Source organism: Molothrus aeneus, chromosome 25, assembly GCF_037042795.1.
Source record: "Molothrus aeneus isolate 106 chromosome 25, BPBGC_Maene_1.0, whole genome shotgun sequence".
Taxonomy (NCBI): Eukaryota; Metazoa; Chordata; class Aves; order Passeriformes; family Icteridae; genus Molothrus; species Molothrus aeneus.
This window is the reverse complement of record NC_089670.1, coordinates 988,045-1,009,218: the sequence shown is the minus strand read 5'-3', so window position 1 is coordinate 1,009,218 and position 21,174 is coordinate 988,045. Positions and strand designations below refer to the sequence as shown.

At 50.1% G+C, this 21,174-nt stretch overlaps 1 protein-coding gene across 2 annotated transcripts in view; it reads right to left on the bottom strand.

The window, feature by feature from the left end:
• The window catches only part of MYH10 (myosin heavy chain 10), a 90,658-nt gene that overhangs the window by 1,671 nt on the left and 67,813 nt on the right, over nucleotides 1–21,174 (bottom strand). For both annotated transcript variants that reach the window (XM_066565777.1, XM_066565778.1), the window contains 24 exons: nucleotides 20,772–20,893; nucleotides 20,361–20,430; nucleotides 20,103–20,263; nucleotides 19,421–19,529; nucleotides 19,204–19,335; nucleotides 18,297–18,503; nucleotides 17,210–17,347; nucleotides 16,646–16,769; nucleotides 13,863–14,034; nucleotides 12,912–13,124; nucleotides 12,667–12,811; nucleotides 11,443–11,649; nucleotides 9,977–10,081; nucleotides 8,851–9,003; nucleotides 8,300–8,548; nucleotides 7,572–7,784; nucleotides 6,469–6,681; nucleotides 5,336–5,497; nucleotides 4,592–4,720; nucleotides 3,824–3,912; nucleotides 3,403–3,526; nucleotides 2,741–2,949; nucleotides 1,778–1,886; nucleotides 366–538 (listed from right to left, as the gene is read on the bottom strand). In XM_066565777.1, coding sequence (XP_066421874.1) covers nucleotides 366–538; nucleotides 1,778–1,886; nucleotides 2,741–2,949; nucleotides 3,403–3,526; nucleotides 3,824–3,912; nucleotides 4,592–4,720; nucleotides 5,336–5,497; nucleotides 6,469–6,681; nucleotides 7,572–7,784; nucleotides 8,300–8,548; nucleotides 8,851–9,003; nucleotides 9,977–10,081; nucleotides 11,443–11,649; nucleotides 12,667–12,811; nucleotides 12,912–13,124; nucleotides 13,863–14,034; nucleotides 16,646–16,769; nucleotides 17,210–17,347; nucleotides 18,297–18,503; nucleotides 19,204–19,335; nucleotides 19,421–19,529; nucleotides 20,103–20,263; nucleotides 20,361–20,430; nucleotides 20,772–20,893 — 3,728 coding nt within the window. The remainder of the gene's footprint in view (nucleotides 1–365; nucleotides 539–1,777; nucleotides 1,887–2,740; nucleotides 2,950–3,402; nucleotides 3,527–3,823; nucleotides 3,913–4,591; nucleotides 4,721–5,335; nucleotides 5,498–6,468; nucleotides 6,682–7,571; nucleotides 7,785–8,299; nucleotides 8,549–8,850; nucleotides 9,004–9,976; nucleotides 10,082–11,442; nucleotides 11,650–12,666; nucleotides 12,812–12,911; nucleotides 13,125–13,862; nucleotides 14,035–16,645; nucleotides 16,770–17,209; nucleotides 17,348–18,296; nucleotides 18,504–19,203; nucleotides 19,336–19,420; nucleotides 19,530–20,102; nucleotides 20,264–20,360; nucleotides 20,431–20,771; nucleotides 20,894–21,174) is intronic.

Below are 21,174 nucleotides of genomic sequence, written 5' to 3'. Positions count from 1 at the left end.
CTCAAGGCTCAGCCCATCCCACCCCTGCCAAGGCAGGGACACCTCCCACTGTCCCAGGGACACCTTCCCCTGTCCCAGGGACACCTCCCACTGTCCCAGGCCGCTCCAGGTTCTGTCCAGCCTGGCCTTGGGCACTGCCAGGGATAGCCCCAGCTACTCTGGGCACCCTGCCAGGGAAGGACTCCTTCCCCATATCCCATCCATCCCTGCAGCTGTCAGGAGTATCCCCATGGAATATCCTTGTTCTCCTCGCCAGGCTCCCATTTGAGCCATCCCCTAACCCCAGCAGCTCCCCAGCTGGATGTGCCCCAGGGGTCTCTGTGGGCTCAGGTCAATCCCAGTCCCAGGGTTCCAGGGGCACTGACCTTAGCCTGTTTTTGAGGGTGCTGACCTCCCTGCTCAGCCCCTCGTTGGCCTCCGTGGCATCGTCCAGCTCACGCTGCAGCTTGCGCCGCGAGGCGTTGGCGCGCGTGGCCTCCTCCTCTGCCTCCTCCAGCTGCCGCTTCAGCTGCTTCATCCTGGCATTGGCCTTCTCCATCTGCAACCAAACCAGCACTCGGGGTCACCCCAGAGCTGCAGCCGGACTGGGGATGCAGCACAGCCCTCACTGGGGATGGAGCACAGCCCTCACTGGGGATGGAGCACAGCCCTCACTGGGGATGCAGCACAGCCCTCACTGGGGATGCAGCACAGCCCTGACTGGGGATGCAGCACAGCCCTCACTGGGGATCCAGCACAGCCCTCACTGGGGATGGAACACATCCCTCACTGGGGATGCAGCACAGCCCTCACTGGGGATGGAACACATCCCTCACTGGGGATGCAGCACAGCCCTCACTGGGGATGCAGCACAGCCCTCACTGGGGATGCAGCACAGCCCTGACTGGGGATCCAGCACAGCCCTCACTGGGGATGCAGCACAGCCCTCACTGGGGATGGAACACAGCCCTCACTGGGGATGGAGCACAGCCCTCACTGGGGATGGAGCACAGCCCTCACTGGGGATGGAGCACAGCCCTCACTGGGGATGCAGCACAGCCCTCACTGGGGATGCAGCACAGCCCTCACTGGGGATCCAGCACAGCCCTCACTGGGGATCCAGCACAGCCCTCACTGGGGATGCAGCACAGCCCTCACTGGGGATCCAGCACAGCCCTCACTGGGGATGGAGCACAGCCCTCACTGGGGATGCAGCACAGCCCTCACTGGGGATCCAGCACAGCCCTCACTGGGGATGCAGCACAGCCCTCACTGGGGATCCAGCACAGCCCTCACTGGGGATGCAGCACAGCCCTCACTGGGGATCCAGCACAGCCCTCACTGGGGATCCAGCACAACCCTCACTGGGGATCCAGCACAGCCCTCACTGGGGATCCAGCACAGCCCTCACTGGGGATGCAGCACAGCCCTCACTGGGGATGCAGCACAGCCCTCACTGGGGATCCAGCACAGCCCTCACTGGGGATCCAGCACAGCCCTCACTGGGGATCCAGCACAGCCCTCACTGGGGATCCAGCACAGCCCTGACTGGGGATGGAACACATCCCTCACTGGGGATCCAGCACAGCCCTCACTGGGGATCCAGCACAGCCTTGTGCAGGCTCCGGCCTGGACCCTGGAACACCACAGAGCCTGGGAGAGCCCATCCCAGCAGAGCTCACACACACACACACACAGAATCCCTGCTGGTTTAATCACCCCTCTAATTCCCTGTCCATTACAGTTCCTCTTCACCAGCCCTTCGCACCCCAGGAGGTTTCACTGAGCCCCCACCCACCTGCTCCTTGTACTGGTCCGCGTGGCGCCGCTCGTCCTCCACCTGCATGAACACTTCCTTCAGCTTCTTCTCCGTGCGCCTCACCAGCTTGTTGGCAGCTGCCCTTTCCCTGCAACAGCCCAAAACCAGCGCTGGTGCCACTGCCCAAGGGCTGGGAGCACCTGATCTGCCCCCCTAAAGTGTAACTGGTAGAGAGCTCTGAACATGCCAGACACAGCAATGCAACTGCTGCGTGTGCTGGGGCTGGCTGGGATGCAGGGATGAAGGGATGCAGGGATGCAGGAATGTAGGGATGCAGGGATGCAGGGATGCAAGGATGCAGGAGTACAGGGATGCAAGGATGAAGGGATGCAGGGATACAAGGATAGAGGGATAAAGGGATGCAGCTCTCAGAGCACAAAGGCTTAGGCCTGGGGCAATGTGAGCATGGCACAAAGAGGACTCAGAGGGTGCCTTCACAAGGAGATTGGACAGAGCAGCTTTAAAGTTGCTGTTTAACCACGGACACAATCCTGCTGCAGAGCCCAGAGCACAGAAAGGACAGAGGTGGTGGTAGGACAAGCCCCACCTGCAAACGGGGAGGAACCAGCTAAAGAAGTGAATTTTAAGAATAGGATTGCAAAGATAGATGGATAATTCCCTGCAGAAAGACTTCTGGAGAGCACAGGATGTCCCACATAAGCTGTTCCTCTAACCAAGCACCCAGGGGACATTTCACCTTGTCCCAGGAAACTCCTGCAGCTCCTTGTGGCTCTGGGACATAAACAACTTACAGAGTTCGTGCAGCTGGCAGGAAGCAAATCCATTCTGGAACTCCCAGCCCCAGTTACTCTACAGCTGCCTTGTTAAAGTTTATCCCCTGAACAGGAGTCTCCAGACAAGACACCCAAGGCCCTTCAGAAACATCCAGCATGGAACTTCAGCCATTCAACCCACACAGGCAACCAGGTCTTTTCCCCTTACTTGGCTTCCTGCTCGAGCTGTTCTTCAAGCTGTGCAATCTTGGCTTCTAGAGTAGAAATTGTTGCCTTGAATTTGGACTTGACAGAGCCCTCCAGCTCCTGCAGCTTGGCCTTAAGCTCCTTGTTCTGCCTCTCCAGCTGCTGCCGCGCGTTCTCGCTCTTCTGGGCCGCGCTGCGCTCGCCGGCCAGCTCAGAGTTGAGCGTGTCCACCTGCAGGGAGGTGCCACAGACACATTGTCTGAAAATCCTTTCCTTAAGATTTTTCCTCCTGAGAAGCTGAGAGGCCTCAGGAACAAAATGTAACCAATGGTTATCTGCTGCTGTGGAATGCAACAGGTGCATCTGGGATTGGGCTCATGTGGTTGTTTCTAATTCATGGCCAATCACAGCCCAGCTGGATCAGACTCTGTCTGAGACACAAACCTTTGTTTTCTTTCTTTCCTTTTTCTATTCTTAGCTAGCCTTCTGATGAAATCCTTTCTTCTCCTCTTTTAGTATAGTTTTAATATAATATATATCATAAAATAATAAATCAGCCTTGTGAAACATGGAGTCAGATCCTCGTCTCTTCCCTCATCCTAAAACCCCTGTGGACACGGTCACAGGGAGGGACAGGGGTCACTCTGTGCACGTCACAGCCAGCAGCAGCTGCCCTGGGCTCACCTGCAGCGTGGTCTTTCGGAAGCGCTCGTTGAGCAGCTCCATGTTGCTCTGCTCCTCCTCCAGCTCCTCCTCCAGCTGGGCAATCCGAGCCTCCAGCCGGCGCTTCTCGTCCAGCAGGGCTGACCTGCACAGGGGAAGGGGTCAGGGGTGTCCAGAGCCAGCAGAGCTCCTGGGGAGGCCACTTAGCATCAGGGCATCTCCTGAGCTGGAAGGGACCCACAGGGATCCAGCTCCTGTCCCTGCACAGACGCCCCAACGCTCCCACCCTGGCAGCACAAACGCTCCTGGAGCTCTGGCAGCCTCGGGGCCGTTCTCTGGGGAGCGTGGGCAGTGCCCGGCACCCTCCGGGGGAGGGACCTTTCCCTGAGCTCCATCCTGGCCCAGCTCAGGCCCTTCCCTGCCCCAGCCCCGCCTGACTCACTTCCCAGAGGCGCTGTTGGCGATCTCGTCCGCCAGCTCGTCGCGCTCCTGCTCCGCGTGCCGCCGCGCGCGCTCCGACGCCGCAAACTCCTGCCGGGGGGGAAAGAGTCAGGGCAGCCCCAGGAGCCCCCCAGCCTCTGGGACACAGCCTCCAACAGCCCCTGGGAGATGCTGTGAACTGGGATATCCCCGGGGTTTGATGGATAAGGCAGCAGGACACGTCAGGTGGATGCTCCCTCACTGCCCTGGGACTGCAGGGCAGTTACTTCTCCCTGCCCCTGAAATGTTCCCCACCCAAAGCAAAGGGAAAAAAAAATCTGTGAAAATCAGTAACTCCCAAACCCTCAGCAACAGGAGAAACCACTGTGCCCCATGCTCTCATAGACACAGTGAGTGTAAAGTAGGTGCTAAATTAAGCAAATGTTTTAGGTTCTCACAGAGTTCTCAGCATGAAGACAAGAAGAGAATAAAAATTAAAAAGCTTCAGCACAACAGCATACACAGCACTGAACCTCAGATTATACATCTGCTTTAAGTGGCAGAAACACTCAGGCATTTCTTAAGGACAATGAAATGCTCTGCAAGTGCCACGCTGAGGTCTGAAGGCCACCCTAGTCCACCTGGAGAAGCTCCAGGCAGTGCCAGGTTATCTGTGAAGGCTCCAAGGGAAGTGTGGTGAGTCTGGGCAACTGCTGCAAGCCTTGCCCTGCAGCTGAAGCAGACAGGAGAGGCACAGGGACAAGAAAAATCACTTGGATTTCCACCTCACCTCTTGGAGCTGGAGTATTTCTGCTTCAAGACTTTTGAGCTTCTTCTCACTCTCTTTGGACTGGGCAAAGATCTCATCCCTGGATGCTCGGGCCTCTTCCAGCTCCCGCTGGTAGTCCTTCATCTGAGCCTGCAGGTGGAGAGCAGGGTGAGGCACGGCCAGGCTGCACCAGGACAATCACAAGATCCATTCCAGCTCTGGGCATTTCAGCCTCTAAGAGATAAGGCTGTTCTCCCAAAGTGGCTTCATTCCACTGAAAGGCATTTCCAGTTCTTCTGTATTCTAAAATTTCATTCTCTCATCTTTCCACCCCTCAATGCCTGGTCAGAAATGTCACATTCCAAGACTTCAAGCAGTCCACTGAATTATAGAGTGGAATCTTAGAATGACCTGAGCTGGGAGGGCCCTTAATTATCATCAAGTGCCACCCTTGCCATGGCAGGGACACCTTCCAGTACCTCAGGTTGCTCCAAGCCCTGTCCAGCCTGGCCCTGGGCACTGCCAGGGATGTGGAAGGCGGTTTTGTGGCAGGGGAGTGTGGAACAAGATTAGCTTCAGAGTCTTTTCCAACCCAAACCATCCTGTGATTCTATAAAGGGATGAGTTTTGCCTAGAGGATAAATCCAGGTTGGACACTCTCAGACCCATCAGTGGAGTCTGATTCTCCCCCTGGCCTCAGCTGCAGCTGCACTGAATGGCAGCAGCCCCTGGGCAGCCCCCAGCTCCCTCCCCAGCTGTGCCTACCTGGAGCTTCCTGAGCTGTTTGATGGCTTCATCCCGAGCCTTGTTTGCAGCCTCAATCTGCCCCTCCAGGTCCTTCAGGTCCATCTCCAGTTTCTTCTTGGCTGCCACGGCCAGGGCGCGCTGCTTGCGCTCGTCCTCCAGCTCTGCCTCCAGCTCCCGCACCTGGCACGGGGGCAGCGCCAGCATCAGCACCAGACAGGGCCAGGCTGGCACCCTGGGCACCCAGGGCAGGGCACAGGGCAAGGCCAGGTCCCCAATGGATCAGAGATCTGTGCACTGAGCACAAGGGAAATCCCAGGAAGGGACTCAGCTTCTGGAGCGTTTCCATCTCAGCCCATCCCTGCCATCCACCCCAGGGATGGCTCCGGGGCAGATGGAGCTAACTCTGATGCAAAATAAGAAGCAGAATCACCTCATTGTCTCCAGACAACAATGAAGCCATTCCCTTTGAACAGCCTGTTACTGGCACTTATACACCAACAACTTCTCTTCCCAAAATAAAACAAAACAAGAATGTGTGAGCAGCCAGGCACCATGGGCTGAGCCAAACCTATGCAAAAGCAAACTGAGCCAGAAATGCCACAGGTGCCACAGGTTACCAGCAAGAAAGAATATTCTGTTTTGAAGCAAATCTCCCTCCCAGTGCAAGGTCAGGAGCTCTTGTCCAGTCCAGATAACAGCAACTTTGTCCCCTAAAAGCAATTCTTGAGGCTCTTCTGATTTCTGTGTTCCCAGAATTCTCAAGTCTGGAAACTTGGAAGCTCTGCCATGATTTGCATTTAGGAAACCATTAAAAATCTATCTCAGCATCCGTGGATTTGTTCCTGGACATCAAATAGGATGGGCTTGAAAATGCAGCTGAGGTATCCCTGTCCTGGGAACACACTCAGGCAGCAACAACCAAACTCCTGGAGTGGCTTTGGAGGCCACCAGCACCACCTGACCCTGCCTGGGGACAGTGGGCACCCCCAGCCAGAACCATTTATGGTTTGTAAAAATGCTGTGGTTTGGGGTTTCCACTGGACGGAGTCTTTAAGCAAAGGGGTTTATTTTTCTGGAAGCACAGAGGCCCAGAATTGTGCTCAAAGCCCTTCCTCCCCTCCTGCCTACAACACAGAGTAAAACACACGTACTTGTTTCACCAGCATCCTCTTCTTCTCCTCGTTCTGCTCATCTCTGGCTTGCAGATCTCTGTCAAACTGGGCCTTCATGGCCTGCATGTTCACCTCCAGACGGAGCTTGGCATCTTCTGTGGCCTGCAGTTCATCCTCCAGCTCCTCCAGCTGAGTCCTCATCTCCTCCACCTGCTGCTCCAGGGTTCTCTTGGACTTCTCCAGCTCGTGGACCTGCAGCACAAACTCTGCTCAGAGCTGTCCCAGCAGCAGCTCTGAGAGCAGGGAGGGCAGTGGCTGCCCCTGGGCCCTTTGCCTCAGCTGGGAGCAGCGGGGAGGACACTGAGGGGTCACAGCTCTGCTCTGCCTTTGGTCCAACATGTCCTGCAACTCAGCTTGACCAAAGGCAACAGAAATCCCCATTATCCCTCATTTACACACAATAAATACACCCAGCAACACAAAAATGGGGAGTGGCTGCCCTGATCTGTCACAGCTGCAACACAAAACCAGCTCTGGCTGACTGCAGTTCCAGCCCACTGACCCAAAAGTACAAAACTGGTATCTGGGGTCTCCATGAGGGTGAGAATACAGCTTTTGAAGATGTTAACAATTATGTGGGCATTAATTCCTCCTGCATTCTGGGTGAGCTGCAGAAAGCTCTGCTCTGGTGCACAGCCATGGAGCCATGATACTTTATGAGAACTCCTTTTGCCAGGATTTTCCTCCTGAGAAGATGAGAGGCCTCAAAAACAAAATGGAACCAATGGCTATCTGCTGCTGTGGGATGCAACAGGTGCAGCTGGGATTGGGCTCATGTGGTTGTTTCTAATTAATGGCCAATCACAGCCCAGCTGGCTCAGACTCTCTGTCCGAGTCACAAGATTTTATTATCATTCTTTTCCTTTCCTTTCAAGCCTTCTGATGAAATCCTTTCTTCTATTCTTTTAGTATAGTTGTAATATAATGTATCTATAATAAAATAATAAATCAGCCTTCTGAAACATGGAGTCAAGACTCTCCCCTCTTCCTTTGTCCTGGGACCCCTGTGAACAGCAGCACACAGCCCCTTCTCCAGCAGGGAGATTTCCCTGCTATTCCACAGCCTGTGGAACCATACTCACATTTTTGCCCACATCATCTTTGGAGCTCATCAAGTCTTCCATATCTGCACGCAGCTGCTTGTTCTGCCTCTCAAATTCCTCCTTGGCTTCCAGGGCCTCCTCCAGGGCCCTGGCCAGGGACAGGGCTTTGGTTTCCTTCTCCCTGGCCTCTGCCTCAGCACGGTCCCGCTCCTCTGCATACCTGGCAGAAATGTTCTTTTCTTCTGCCAGCATCTGGACACGAGAAACAATGAATCCATCTCCTGAGCTCCACAGCCAGGTCCTCCCTGCCTCAGGTGTTCTACCCAGGAAGAGGTTCATGCTCTGAGTTTAACTGGCCCTCAGGAGCTGAGATCAAAGTGCCAGTAAGGGAACAGCTACAGCTGCTCTGGGATGAGAGGAGGAAAGCAAGCCACTCATCAAGACTCGAGTTTCATACCGTTCCCATCTATCAGATCCTTTTTTAGTCTATCTTGAGGGATTGCAATAAAACTCTAAAGGTTTTGTTCCAGCACAATTCTCTTTTCCTACATGAAGAGCTGATCACTTGCTCTAGCAAGCCTCAGGGATGGCATTTGGCTCACAGAACTGGGGGTGACAGGCTGCTCCTAGCAAAGGCCAGCTGCTCACAGATTTACCAATAACCAAGCACAGCAGCCAGGCCCTCCTTCCCACAAGGCTCAGCAGCAATAACGAGGTGCCACTGAAAACCCCTGGAAAGCCAGGCAGGTGGCAGGAGGCTGCAGTACCTGATCAAACTTCTTCTGCTTCTTCTCCAGGTTGGAGACGATCTGGCGCTGGTGGTCCAGGTCCACCATCAGGTCATCCAGCTCCTGCTGCAGGCGGTTCTTGGTCTTCTCCAGCTTGTCATAGGCCAGAGCCTTCTCCTCCAGGCGCTGGCTCAGGGACTCCATGTCCTTCAGCAGCTTCTTCTTGGTCTCCTCCAGCCCCTCAATGGTTCCCAAGTCATCATCCACCTTCTTCTTGGCCTCGGCCAACTGGAATTCAACAAGAGCGAGTGGAGTCCCTTAGAGCATCCCCAGAGGGAGCACAGGGGCAGAGTGCAGCAGCAGGAGCAGTTCCTGCAAGCTAAGGGAACACAAACCTGGCAGTTCCCAGGCTCTCAGAGGCCCCAGCCCTGCCCATCACAGGTCAGGGCACACAGAATAATTACTGCAGTGGGAACCTGGCTCCAAAATCTGCTCCAGCACCGTGGAAGTGCCAGGATGTGTCCCCCAAAGCTCTGGGACACAGCTTGGGACAGCTCCTCACACAGGGGCTGCCACTCCCAGCAGCCTACCTGGGCCTGCAGGGCCAGCATCTGCTTCTCCAGGTTCTTCCTGGCCTCCTCCTCCTCCTCCTGCTGCTCCTGCAGGTTGTTCTTCTCCTCCTCCAGCTGCCTGATCCTGCTGCTGAGGTTGAGCTTCTGGCGGGTCTCCTCCTGGAGCAGCTCCTGGGACACAGCACGGGCAGGGCTGAGTGTGCTCCCAAACCCCCACAGGGGGACCCCCAGGTTTAGCTTCCCTCAGATTTGGGGACAGGGACATGCTTTATGAAGACATCTGTTGTTTGGGTTCTCAAAAGGCCACTGACCATTCATTTTGGGCACACTTAAACCTTCATAAAGCAGATTTCTGGTCAGGGAACCCCTACCAGAGTCTGTTCCAGAAATTAAGGGATGATACTTTCCCATCTTTCAAGGGACTAGCCCAGAAGTCACCTCCAAAATGTATTTTTTCTTTTTTCAGATAAGCACAGAGCACCTATTAAAAACCACCTGGGAAGAACATGGAGCAACAAATCCTGCAATGGCAGCATGCTTCCAGGTTTTCTGCATTGTTTAAATATAAAGGTCACCTTAAAGGTGGAAACTTCTGTCATAACAAAGTAATGGAAGGGGTAACCCACATCCTGCTCCCTAGAAACCCCTCCAGTTGTGGTTAACATTATCCACAGTTAAGTGGCCACCATTAGAACTTTAATACAGGCAAGGTAAAATATATTGAAGTGATGAATATCTGCAGAAAGCTGCATTTTCTTAATTAAGAATCAAAACCTGACAGTTTGAACTCGAGCTGTAAGAATTTGAAGCTGTCAGCAGAAGACTGTTGTTCCTCATATATCCCAAGGATATTGACATTAAATTCTGCCTGGAAAGGGTTTTTTATTTGATTCTTATCTCCCTCAGAGACAAAGACATAAACCAGAACCACAAACTCTCAGGAAGTGAAGCTCAGGTAATGAAAACTTGGTTCCCCACGTGGCTGAGCCATCCCAATCCATCCCATTTCCCCGGGCTGAACAGGAAATTCAGCTTCTGCCCAGGGGACTTCCCAAAGCATGAATGAAAATGTGTTTTCTGTCAGCAGCAGCACCTCCCTGAGGAGCAGAGCTCCATGGCCAGCCCAGCTCTGCTGCACACACACCTGTGTATCCTGGAGCTGGGATTCCAGGCTGGCTGCATCCTTGGCAAACTTGATCCCTTTCTTCTCTGCCTCCTCCAGCAGACTGGAGACATTGTCCAGCTCATTCTGCAAGGCAAGCAGCACAGAGGTGAGGGCTCAGCCCAAACCCCACTGGGGCTGGGGCTGCACAGCACAGAACCCCAGCAAACTCCAGGCACAGAGCCCAAGAGAAGGAGGCAGCAAGCTCAAACCACTGAGGTCTGGCCACAGAAAAGGAAACTGAACGTCAGTCCTGAAGTGCAGTACCAAAACCAGAGCCAGGCTATTGAGCTCTGATATTCAGCACTTTGCTCTGAGCCCTGCATTCACACTTTCATGCCATTTTTAATTCCAGGACCAGATATTTCATGCAAGCATTAATTCAGGGTTCATCAGGGTGGCAGCTGGGTCTGAAGCATCACTGCAAGAGAAAAGGGCACTGCCAGGTGCCAGCTCATTGTTTTGGGCTACACTGCTTTCATATACCCTGAGAGACAGCCTGAAAGCTTCCCCCAGAGAGCTGGGCCATTCCTGCTGGAAGTGCTCCCTGCATTTACCTGAAGCCCTCATTGCTGGGCTCAGCGTCAGCCATGGCTGCATTTTGCCTCTGCTCCATTTCCCACAAGAATGGGGCTGTGCTTGCACCCCCTCCCTGCCAGGCTCCCAGCCTGCAGCACCAAACCAAACCCGAGGCCACCACCAAGTTTTGTTCATCCCTATGGAAAAGCTGAGCCCAATCTGCTCAGTTCCCAGCCAAGGCAAACCCTCCAAAGCCACTGCAACTCTCACACAGCCCAGGACTGATGTCACTCTGCCCAGGACTGATGTCACACTGCCCAGGACTGATGTCACATAGACCAGGACTGATGTCACACTGCCCAGGACTGATGTCACATAGACCAGGACTGATGTCACATAGACCAGGACTGATGTCACACTGCCCAGGACTGATGTCACATAGGCCAGGACTGATGTCAGAGCAGCCCAGGAATGATGTCACACAGCCCAGGACTGATGTCACATAGGCCAGGACTGATGTCACACTGCCCAGGACTGATGTCACATAGACCAGGACTGATGTCACACTGCCCAGGACTGATGTCACATAGACCAGGACTGATGTCACACAGTTCAGGACTGATGTCACACAGCCCAGGACTGATGTCACACTGCCCAGGACTGATGTCACATAGACCAGGACTGATGTCACACAGACCAGGACTGATGTCACATAGACCAGTACTGATGTCACACAGTTCAGGATTGATGTCACACAGACCAGGACTGATGTCACACAGACCAGAAATGATGTCACACAGCGCAGGATTGATGTCAGAGCAGCCCTTTGAGGCCTCCCAGGTCCCTGAGAGCCCTTGCTGAGTTCACCTCCCACACCAGGCCATTTCTGCACATGGTTTTCCAGGATTTTAGCACTTCCAGAGCCTTACCTGCAGCTTATTTGCCTTCTCAGCCAGCTCCACCCTGAGCCTCTCCCCTTCTGACACCTTTGCAGTCAGCTCCTGCACCTGAGCATCGAGTTTCTTCCTCTTGTGCTCAGACTCTGCCTTGACCTGCTGCAGCACCTTCACCTCACAGGCCAGCTCCTTGTTGTCAGACTCCAAGCCTTGCTTGTTCTTTTCAAGGTTTGCTTTGAACTGGGGAAGACAAAAGGGCAGAAGTTCAGCTCTGTGGTGCAGGTGACTGTTTCCAGCTACAGACGATTGTGCAGATCGGTTTCCATGCTCAGAGAGAAGGCAGGAGCCCAGCAGTGTGTGAGACGCTGCTGTGGAACATTCTGGGTGCCAGCAAAGGCTGGGAAACCCAGGCTGCTCTGCCCCAGGTGAGGGTGAGGAGCAGCAGGGCAGGACTGGGATGGCAGCCCTGGAAATGACTGTTTTGGTAGCACTGCAAGGAGGAAGGAATGTGCCCATTAACAGCTCAGCATGGCTCATCTCACAGAAATAAAGGGAAGATATGAACCAAGGCTGCCCTGATTTGAGTGGGCAGAGCAGCCTGGAAGTGCAGAACAAAGCAATTCTCAGCACTGCACTGACATTTGTCAGAAGCCTTTCCCAAAGCAATCCCTGGCACAGGGATGTTTAGGTGTCATTTCTGCTACATCCCCAGAGCTGACACCATCTTGTCACAGGAGCTTTGTTTCAGATTGCAGGGTATCTTTCCATCTTTTCATGCTCTTATTGAGAGTATTTATTGAATAAGGAGCAGAAGACATGCAGAAGATTTTCAGGTGAATAAAGCTGGTGAAAATCATAGTTTAACTGCTACATTTGTCACTTAATTTAGAATACTAAGGAAGCTTTTGCAGTATTCACAATACATGAAAACATCACCACAGGATAGGAACTGCCCACACACACGTTTGTGAATCACCCCAGGTGTAATTTCAAAAACCAGACACTTCTTTTTTTTGGAATAATTCTCCTTCTGAACAAGACCAGGAGCTGTGATCCACCTGTGCCTCCTGCTGCTGGTCACACAGCACTGAGGACACTGTCAAACCAACATGAGAAATCTCAGCAGCTGGGGTGGATTTTTAGAGGCCAGCTGAGCTCTGTGGCGATGGAAAGCTCAGCTCAGGTCTCCTGGAAGGAACCATGCTGCCCATGGTAATTATAACAACCCCTGAAGCACAAAGCTCCTTTTCCTCTCACCCTTTTGGCCTGTTCAAGCTGCTCAGAGAGCTCCTCCAGGGCAGTGGCATGCCTCTGCCTGATCTCCTGGATCTGGGCTTCGTGGTTTTTGGTTTCCTCCTCAATTGCTTTCTTCAGTTCAGCCACCTCCTGCTCTCTCTTTGTCCTGGAGGAAGCACAAAGGGTCACCCAAGAATCAGCATTTCAGCTTTTATAAATCACAGCTGAATTTCAGTGCTGCTTTCTTACACAGACCATGACCCTACCTCAGCTCTTGCTGTGCTGCAGTGGTGTCCAAAGTATCTTCCAGTTCAGTTTTCAAGGCCTCCAGCTCTTCACTCAGATCCCTTTTCTGCTTTTCTGCCTTGTTCCTCGATGCCTTCTCAGACTCCAGATCCTCCTGGAGCTCTGCAATCTGAGCCTGCAGCTCCCTGATCACCTTCAGGGCATTGTTCTTCTGCACTGCCTCCTCATCCCCCCTGTCAAACAGGCACCACACTTACTGGGGCTGCACCTCCTCAGACCCTCCTGCTTAAATGAGCTACAAACACAGCTGAACTCTGCCACTGGAACAAAATAAATATCAACATTTATAGAATGGCTGGCTTGGAGCTTTAAACATCTCAAACTCCCACCCTTCATGGGCTGGGACACCTTCCACCATCCCAGGTTGCTCCAAGCCCTGTCCAGCCTGGACACCTGCAGGGATGGATGAAAGGTACCACAGATGAAACCAAGGTGCACTACCAGGATTGTCAAGCTTTACTTTACAGTCAGGTATTCCAATTCTGTAGATCTCAACACTGCCCCAGAAATGTTCCATCTGTAAAATTTTCTCTTCCTGCAAAATTATACTTAAAAACTCCAGGTGGCGTTCAGCACAACATGGGACTGCAGGAGTATCACACAAACCCAGATAAAGTCTGTGCTGCCCAGCACTTTGTTTATACCCGCTGAGAAATACACATTTTTCCCTTCTGAGGCCGAATTTGGGAGATTAAAAAAGCTCCCAGAGCCCAAACACTGTTACACCACATGAAACTTCTCCTTTGCACAGGTTTGCAGAGCCAAGATGCTGAGGGATCCCTGAATCTCTGTGAATTTTCCATTTCTGTGCTCAGCACAGGGCTCCAGGGCTGGCTGCTGTTGCAGGATCCCAGCCCTGACTGCGGCCAGGGGAAATTCACTTTGGGGGAGCAGCTTTGGCCCACTCTGACCTGGCCACAGCAGCCTGCAGCTCCTCCTCCTTCTTGGCCAGCTGGATCTTCAGCTCCTCAATCTGCGCTTGCAGCTCAGCTATTTGGTCCTGCAGGTCTGTAGTTTCCCCATCCAGTTTTCTTTTCGCTTTTTCCAGCTCCTGGCGGGTCTTCTCCTCCTTTTTCAGGCGTTCTAAAGGAAGCACAGAATTAAATTCCTGTGGAATTGTCCCTCTTGTCACCCTCAGGGACTCTGGGGTGGCAGGAAGGGTGGGAGGTTTAATTTATGCTGCCTCAGTTCTTTCTCCAGCCTGCAGGAAAATGAAATAGCAAAGGAGAACTGCATGACTTAGTCAGAAAGTCAGGGAAAGTCTCTGACAACTGTGAATAGTTTGAGATGAGGCAACAGAAACATCTTGGTAGAAAATAAGGAGTGGGATCTGACAGAGCAGCTTGAGCTGTTAGGCCAGATAATCCCAGACATCAGCACCCAAAAAAGAAGATAAACTGTGGGCTGGAACAATTGCATGGCTTTGGGAGGGCCAGGCCAGACTCTAAAAATCTGCTGGAAAATGGCATAGCTTAAAGTAAACTGGAATAAACCATTTTACAAGAGTCTGTGCAGTTTAATCACACCCCATCCATTTTTAGGAAAACCCTGCAGCCCTGAGAGCTCCCTCCCTCCCAGGGATTTATGGAGCAGCTGGGGCAGTCAGCCCTGAGGAGCATTTTGGGACAGGCACCCCCAGCAGGGCACAGCAACCTCAGCTGTCACTGGGACATTTTCTGAAAAATCCCTTTGCGGGATTTCTTCTTCTGGGAAGCTGAGAACCCTCAGAGAAAAATGTAAATAATAATGATCTGATTGCTTCTCCTGTGTTTGGCTGCTTTGGAATGTGGTCTGGACATTGTTTACCAACAGGTGCACGTTTGATTGGTTTCCTGTAAATTGTTTTTACTTAATGACCAATCACCACCAGCTGTGTCAGATTCTGAAGAGTCAGTCGTGAGTTTTTATTATTCATTCTTGTTCAGCCTTCTGATGTATCCTTTCTCTTTCTTTAGTATAGTTTTAGTACAGATATTATATTATATTATATTATATTATATTATATTATATTATATTATATTATATTATATTATATATTATTATATTATATTATTATATTATATTATATTATATTATATTATATTATATTATATTATATTATATTATATTATATTATATTATATTATATTATATTATATTATATTATATTATATTATATTCACAGCCTCAGCCCAGTTCTAAGGGCATCAATGGCACAAATGTACAATTCTGAGGGACAGCAGGAGTTCATTCCCTTGTTCAATCCCTTGTGGCTCCTCAGTGCAGATTTCCCTCACACCCTTCCCAAAGCTCCTTCTGGACAGGATGGAAAGGGAGCCCTGCTCAGGAACCACCTCAGGGCCACCCTGGGCTGTTTGGGGTTTTCCAGACAACCTAAGGTAACTCTGCTTTTCTCCAAGCAGTTTCACATTCCCAAAGATTTGTGCTTTCCCCTCTGTTTTTACATGAAGTTCCTGGTGAGTGACACTGACAGCAGTGTCACAAGACTCAATTTTGTAATTGAGAGAGTTCCCAGCAAACTGAATTAATTTTTTTTCCCCAAATATCAGTGCCTAGCAGTGCCAAGACTCTAGCAGAGAGACATTAATGGCTTCTTGAGTCATCTCCAAGAGTAAATATCATTTTACTCTGCTTTCCTAGCCAAGACATTGCATGCCTTAAATATAAGCTTTAATTTCCCCTTCTAAGGCCATCAGTCTTGGACTGGCTCTGTAACCAAACACATCTGTCAAGTTCCTAGTCCTGATTTAAGCACAGAGCTACTCCAGCATTATTTTCCAGTGAGTAAAGCTTACTTAGACCCACCTTTAAGTCTCTGGATGCAACAGTTAAAGACAAGACTCATCAATCACTGCTCCCCCTGCCAGCTCAACACCTGCCTGCACAGATAAGGTAAAGCTCTGACCTCCTTCCAGAAGCACATCAGCCTCAAAATATGCACCAAGACAGGTCCCAACACTCCAAGTGCAAGAACCATTCCCAAATTAGGGCTCAGAGAACAACTTTCTCTGTTATTTTGCAACTTTGACTTGGCAGCTCATTAATGTTGTGCAGTATCTATAGTAATTAAAATAAAACAGCACAAAATCAAGAAGGGTTGCATATGGGGCAGGTTTAACTTGTGACAACACTGGCAAAACAACCAGGAATAAATGGCTAAAGGAATGGAACCATTTTAGGTGGAATCATGGAATGGTTTGGGTCATAGGAGACCTTAAAGCTCAGATCATTCCTTGGGCAGGACACCTTCCACCAGAGCAGGCTGCTCAATAAAATAAAACACTATAAAATAAAATATATCTCTAAATATAATGAAGATAAATAATAAGAAAAGCAAAACAATTGAGATTTGCTTATTGAAACACAACCCTGGAAGCCTAAAGAGTGCCTGCTGCCATTCCTGCAGGAACACGCTGCTGTGGTGTGAGAGGGAAGTGGGAGAAGCTTCCAGGAGCCAGGATGTTTTCCCTTGGTGCTAATGGACACAGGCAAGAGCAGGAATTCTTGTGTCTACAAAGGACATGGATTCTCAAAACTGAAACCCTGACGAGTTGAGCAGGAGAGAGACTGAGCAGGCAGGGGCAGCAAGCCCTGCCAGACACAGGTTTCCCCCAGGAGCAGCAGCTGTGGCTCTGCCCAGCAGACCCTGTCCAGGGGATCCATCCCCCCTGGCTGCCCCCAGGCCATTCCAGACCTTCCAAATCAGTGATCATCATCTCCTGCTTGTTCTTCAGCTTGGCCAAGTTTTTGGCTTTTTCTTCTTCTTCAGCCAGCTGAGAAGAGCACTCAGCAATCCTATCTTCCATCAGCTTCTTTTCCTGGGGAGGAGAGAGGGGAGGGAAAATAACTTTAAAATAACTTCAACACAGCTTCCACAGTCCCTGAGCAGTGGAAATAGAGGAATGTACAGAACCCACAGAGGCTGTCAGACAGCACAAGGTTCTATTACACATTTTATTTCTAACACAGATTTTATTTCAAGTGATTGTCAGTATCAAGGATCAACTGGAACTGTTTGGAACCATGAACACTTATTTTCCAAGAGAGACCTGAAATTCAGCACACCTGGCTTTAGGACAGCACTGGAAATCTGTTTCCAGAGAACAATGGCAGCTACAAACCATTTTTCCAGCTCTAAGATTTGGGAGAGCCATGAAACTGGGAAGAGTGCATGACAAACTCCCTCTGGAATGCCAGCCCAAGCTCATCCCCAGTGTCTCACACCCAAAGGCTCCTCCACCCTGCACACTGCTCCCACCTTCAGAAATTTGGAATTTTGGTCCTCCAACAGCAGGATCTCCTCCTCCATCTTCTTGATCTTTGCTTCAGCTGTCACTTTTTCAAGCTGCAGCTTCTGCCGAGCTCCCTCCTCCTCATCGAGCTGTTCCTCCAGGTCCTGGAACAGAGACAGCTGCATCTGAGCATTTTCCAGGTTATCCAGGTGGTAACTTGGGTTTTGTTAACTTAGTGACAAAGATGGGTTATTTTGAAAAGCCTCTTGCCCTAACACACAGCAAACCCCCATTTGCTTTGCTAGATTCATTCACAGGATCAATGATCAGGTGAGGAATGAAGGGCCATGGGATGCACATGGAATTTTTGATGCTCTGGATTCCAGCTTTGGGTGAAATGTGCTCTCTAGGGAAAACAAACTCACTGCCACAGGCGTCACCTTCCTAATTCCAACTATAAAATAAAAAATCTGTAATTAATGACAGCCAGTCAGACCAGGCTGATTGGTCAGAGGCTTCCCAGCACACTGCACCTGAATGGGGCACCTGGTGGAAAACCACCAGGATCTGAGAAGAGATTCCACAGGAAACACCCCTCCTTATTTCAGTACCACAGCTGAGCCAGTCCACTTATTGACACAAAGAGCTAAAAAGCAATAATGCCCTGTGCTCCTGAGGGTTTAAACATGATTCATTTAAATATGATTAATAGACATTTTTAAATTGCATCAAAAGCTGTGAGAAGTGGAGTTTATTCCCTCTTCAATTACTTTTAATATTTTTAAAGGCAGGTAAGTTCTCAGCTACTCCCTTTTTCAGGGCCACCATCATTTAAAAGAAAGCATCTAAATAATCTGATTTTCAAAAACACCTCAAATCAAGTAAGCTGGAGGAAATGACATTGTCTTAGTGAAGTCAAAGGAGTCATTTCCTTCATGATGTTCCCTGGATTTCAGTCCAAAAGGAACATTTCTCTCACAAGTTACACCATGAGAAGAGAAGAGAGAAGAGATATCATTTTATTCCACTTAGGAGCCAAATTCCTCTGTCCTGCAGAGAAGCTGAGGGAGCTTCCCCATCCCACTTCCCACCTCCAGTCACTGAGAGCCATACCTGGATGTGGCCCTGCATCTTCTTCTTCTCATTCTGCAATATTTGGTTTCTTTCCTCCTCCTCCTCAACCCTGGACTCCAGATCATGGAGAATTTCTTCCAACTCTTGCTTTTTGGCAGCCAGGCGAGCCCTCATCTCCTCAGCCTCTGCAAAGAGCTCTGTCTCAGCCTGGAGCTGCTCTGCAAGGATGTTCTTCTCCTCCAGCACCTGCAAATACAAAAGGCAGCGAAGCTTTAAAAATGGCACTTCAGAGACTCTGGTCAGAGATTACACCTGTGACAGCCACAGAGCTACTTCAAGGCCATGCTGTGCTCCAGTTCCTGCCTCCCCTGTCCACATCCCAAACCCAGAGGCTTTAGGAGCAGCCCAGAGGACCCCAGCTCAGAATCCAGCAGCATTTCCTGCAGAGTGGCAGGGCAGTGCCATGGGCTGATCCTGGCACTTCTGGCCAGTCCCAGGCCCCATCCCTGAGGATGCCACTTGTCACTGGAATGGAGGCACTGCCTGCCAGCCCTGGGGTGCCCCCACCCACTGAGGTGCATCCATCAGCTCCTTGTCTCTCCAGGTGACACTGGAACTGCTCCTCCTTTATTCACCAAATTTCTGCCAGCACAGAAAGCCACCAAAGATCTGCAGAGCTGCCCCAAGTGTTTGCCCACAGCCTGCCCAGCCCAGGCACAGAATGACACTGCCACTGAATTTCTCCTGTAAACCAGGGAAGGCCACAAAATCAGGTTTTGTTTTGGTAAGATGTTTCTGCATCCCTATTCCACATTCCAGGGCTGTATCTTCCCATTCCACACTCCAGCAGAGTGGGAATCAGCTCACCTGACCCTCTTAGGCTCCCTCACATGGGACACAGCACAATCCCTGTCCTGCCTATCAAAAGCTGATCTTGCACACAAACCTGTTGATGTTTCCTTTCCATTTCCTCAAGCTCTGCCTCCACTTTTGTCTGTTTTTCTTTCACCTTCATCAGCTCCTCGTCCTTGGCTTGAAGCTCTTCTTCCTGACGAGTGACCTGCAGAAGAGGCTTCACCTGCACAGGGGGGAAATGAAGATGTGAGAGCCTGCACTCAGCTATTTACAGGTGAATCAAACAGAAAAGACAGAACAGAAGGAACCTTGGTGAAGACTCTCCACCACTGCCAGTGCCTCAGCTTCAAATATGCAGCACAATTCCTCTGCAGGATTTTCAATGCACTCAGCTGCTGCTGCTTCTTTGCAAAGGCCCTGAATACAGCAAAAAGTTAAATAAATAAATGTGTTAAATACAGCTGACCATCATTTAATTTTCAGGTTACCCAACCCTACAACACTTACAGACCATAAATAGGCTTATTTATAAGTTTCAGTAACTACACTGAATTTATGAGTTCTTGCTCCTATAGTGTCAGAGCAAGAGCTGCATTCACCATTTCCAATAATTAAAAATGCTGTTTGCTCTTACTCTCAACAGACTTTTTTTCTTAAAAGGACAAAATCAGGATGGATTAGCTACTTTAATTTTTCAAAAGCAGCTTTCCAACAAACTTCCAGGAACCTCCAGTGGGACAGGAGGAGAGAAAATGAATTTGCAGCCACTGTAAAGGGCTGTGTGTGCCACAAAGGGAAGAGCAGGGAAAGGAGATATTGTTAAGGAATGAAGGTGCAAATTCTCCCCAGGCAAAAATCCTCTTAATACCCAGGATACAATTACAGTTCCTCAGGCAACACACTCAGAAAATCTCTCCTGAAATTCAAGTTTTAATGCACAGCTCCCCATCAGAGGAGCCAAGGGAAGATCCAGTGCCAGAGTACACTCACTTCCTGGCCAGGTATCCCCTGCACACTGCCTGGAAGAAGATGATGATGTCTGTGATCTTCAGGTCCCTCTCTTCCTCCAGGTGTGCCAGGACTCCGGCTCGGAAGAAGATCTTGCTCTGTCCAATTCTGTACAAGTTGGGGTCCAGCTCCAAGGCTCTGATCTGAACAGACAGGCAAGGGTGTTGTTGTTACACCAAGAAAAGGACAATTATGGGGAATTTTCCAATGTTTAGACAATATTTAGCTATGAACACTTACCATACGCTCACAGGCTTGCTTACCATCCATGAAACCTTTGGGAATTGCATTGGGAGTGAGGATCTCATACCTGGAAGGCAAATGAAAAAACACCTTTACACTCAGCAATGAACAGTGTGATTTATAGTATAAACTTAGTGATTTATAGCATAAACTACAGTGACCAAGTGCACAGTTAGGGAATTCCTCCAGGAAGCTTTTCCAGCAGTCAATTTTGGATTGTTTCCCTTGCCTACTGCCTTCAGAATAAACTGCAGTAGGTAAACACACGAAATTCAAGGCCTCACAACCAGGTTTTGATTCCCTTTGAGCTGTGCTGGGAGAGAAGGGAGGAATGTGGGGTCTCTGATTATTTAATAAGGAACTCAAAAGGCTCCTAAGAACAGAAAAGGCTGTTGCTGTTGCTGTTACCTCTGCCTGAATTCCTGGAACACGATCCTGTTAGGGAATCCCTGCCGACAAATCCTTATTCCTTCCAAAACCCCATTGCAGCGGAGCTGATCTAGAACCAGGTGTGGGTCCAGTTTTCCAGCCTGGAGAAAACAAAACACGGATTATTTTAACTGGTCTTAGTGGCAAACTGTACTTTCAGTTTTGCAGACTGGAGAAAACAAAACACAGATTCTTTTAATTGGCATTAAATTAATTATTAAATTAGTTATAAAATTAATTTATATTATTAAATTATAAATGAAATAAATTAAATCAATTCAACAAATTATAAATTAAATTATATTATTAAATTAATTGTTACAGTGGCAAACTATTTTCCGTTTTCTAGCCTGGACAAAATAAAACACAGATTCTTTTAATT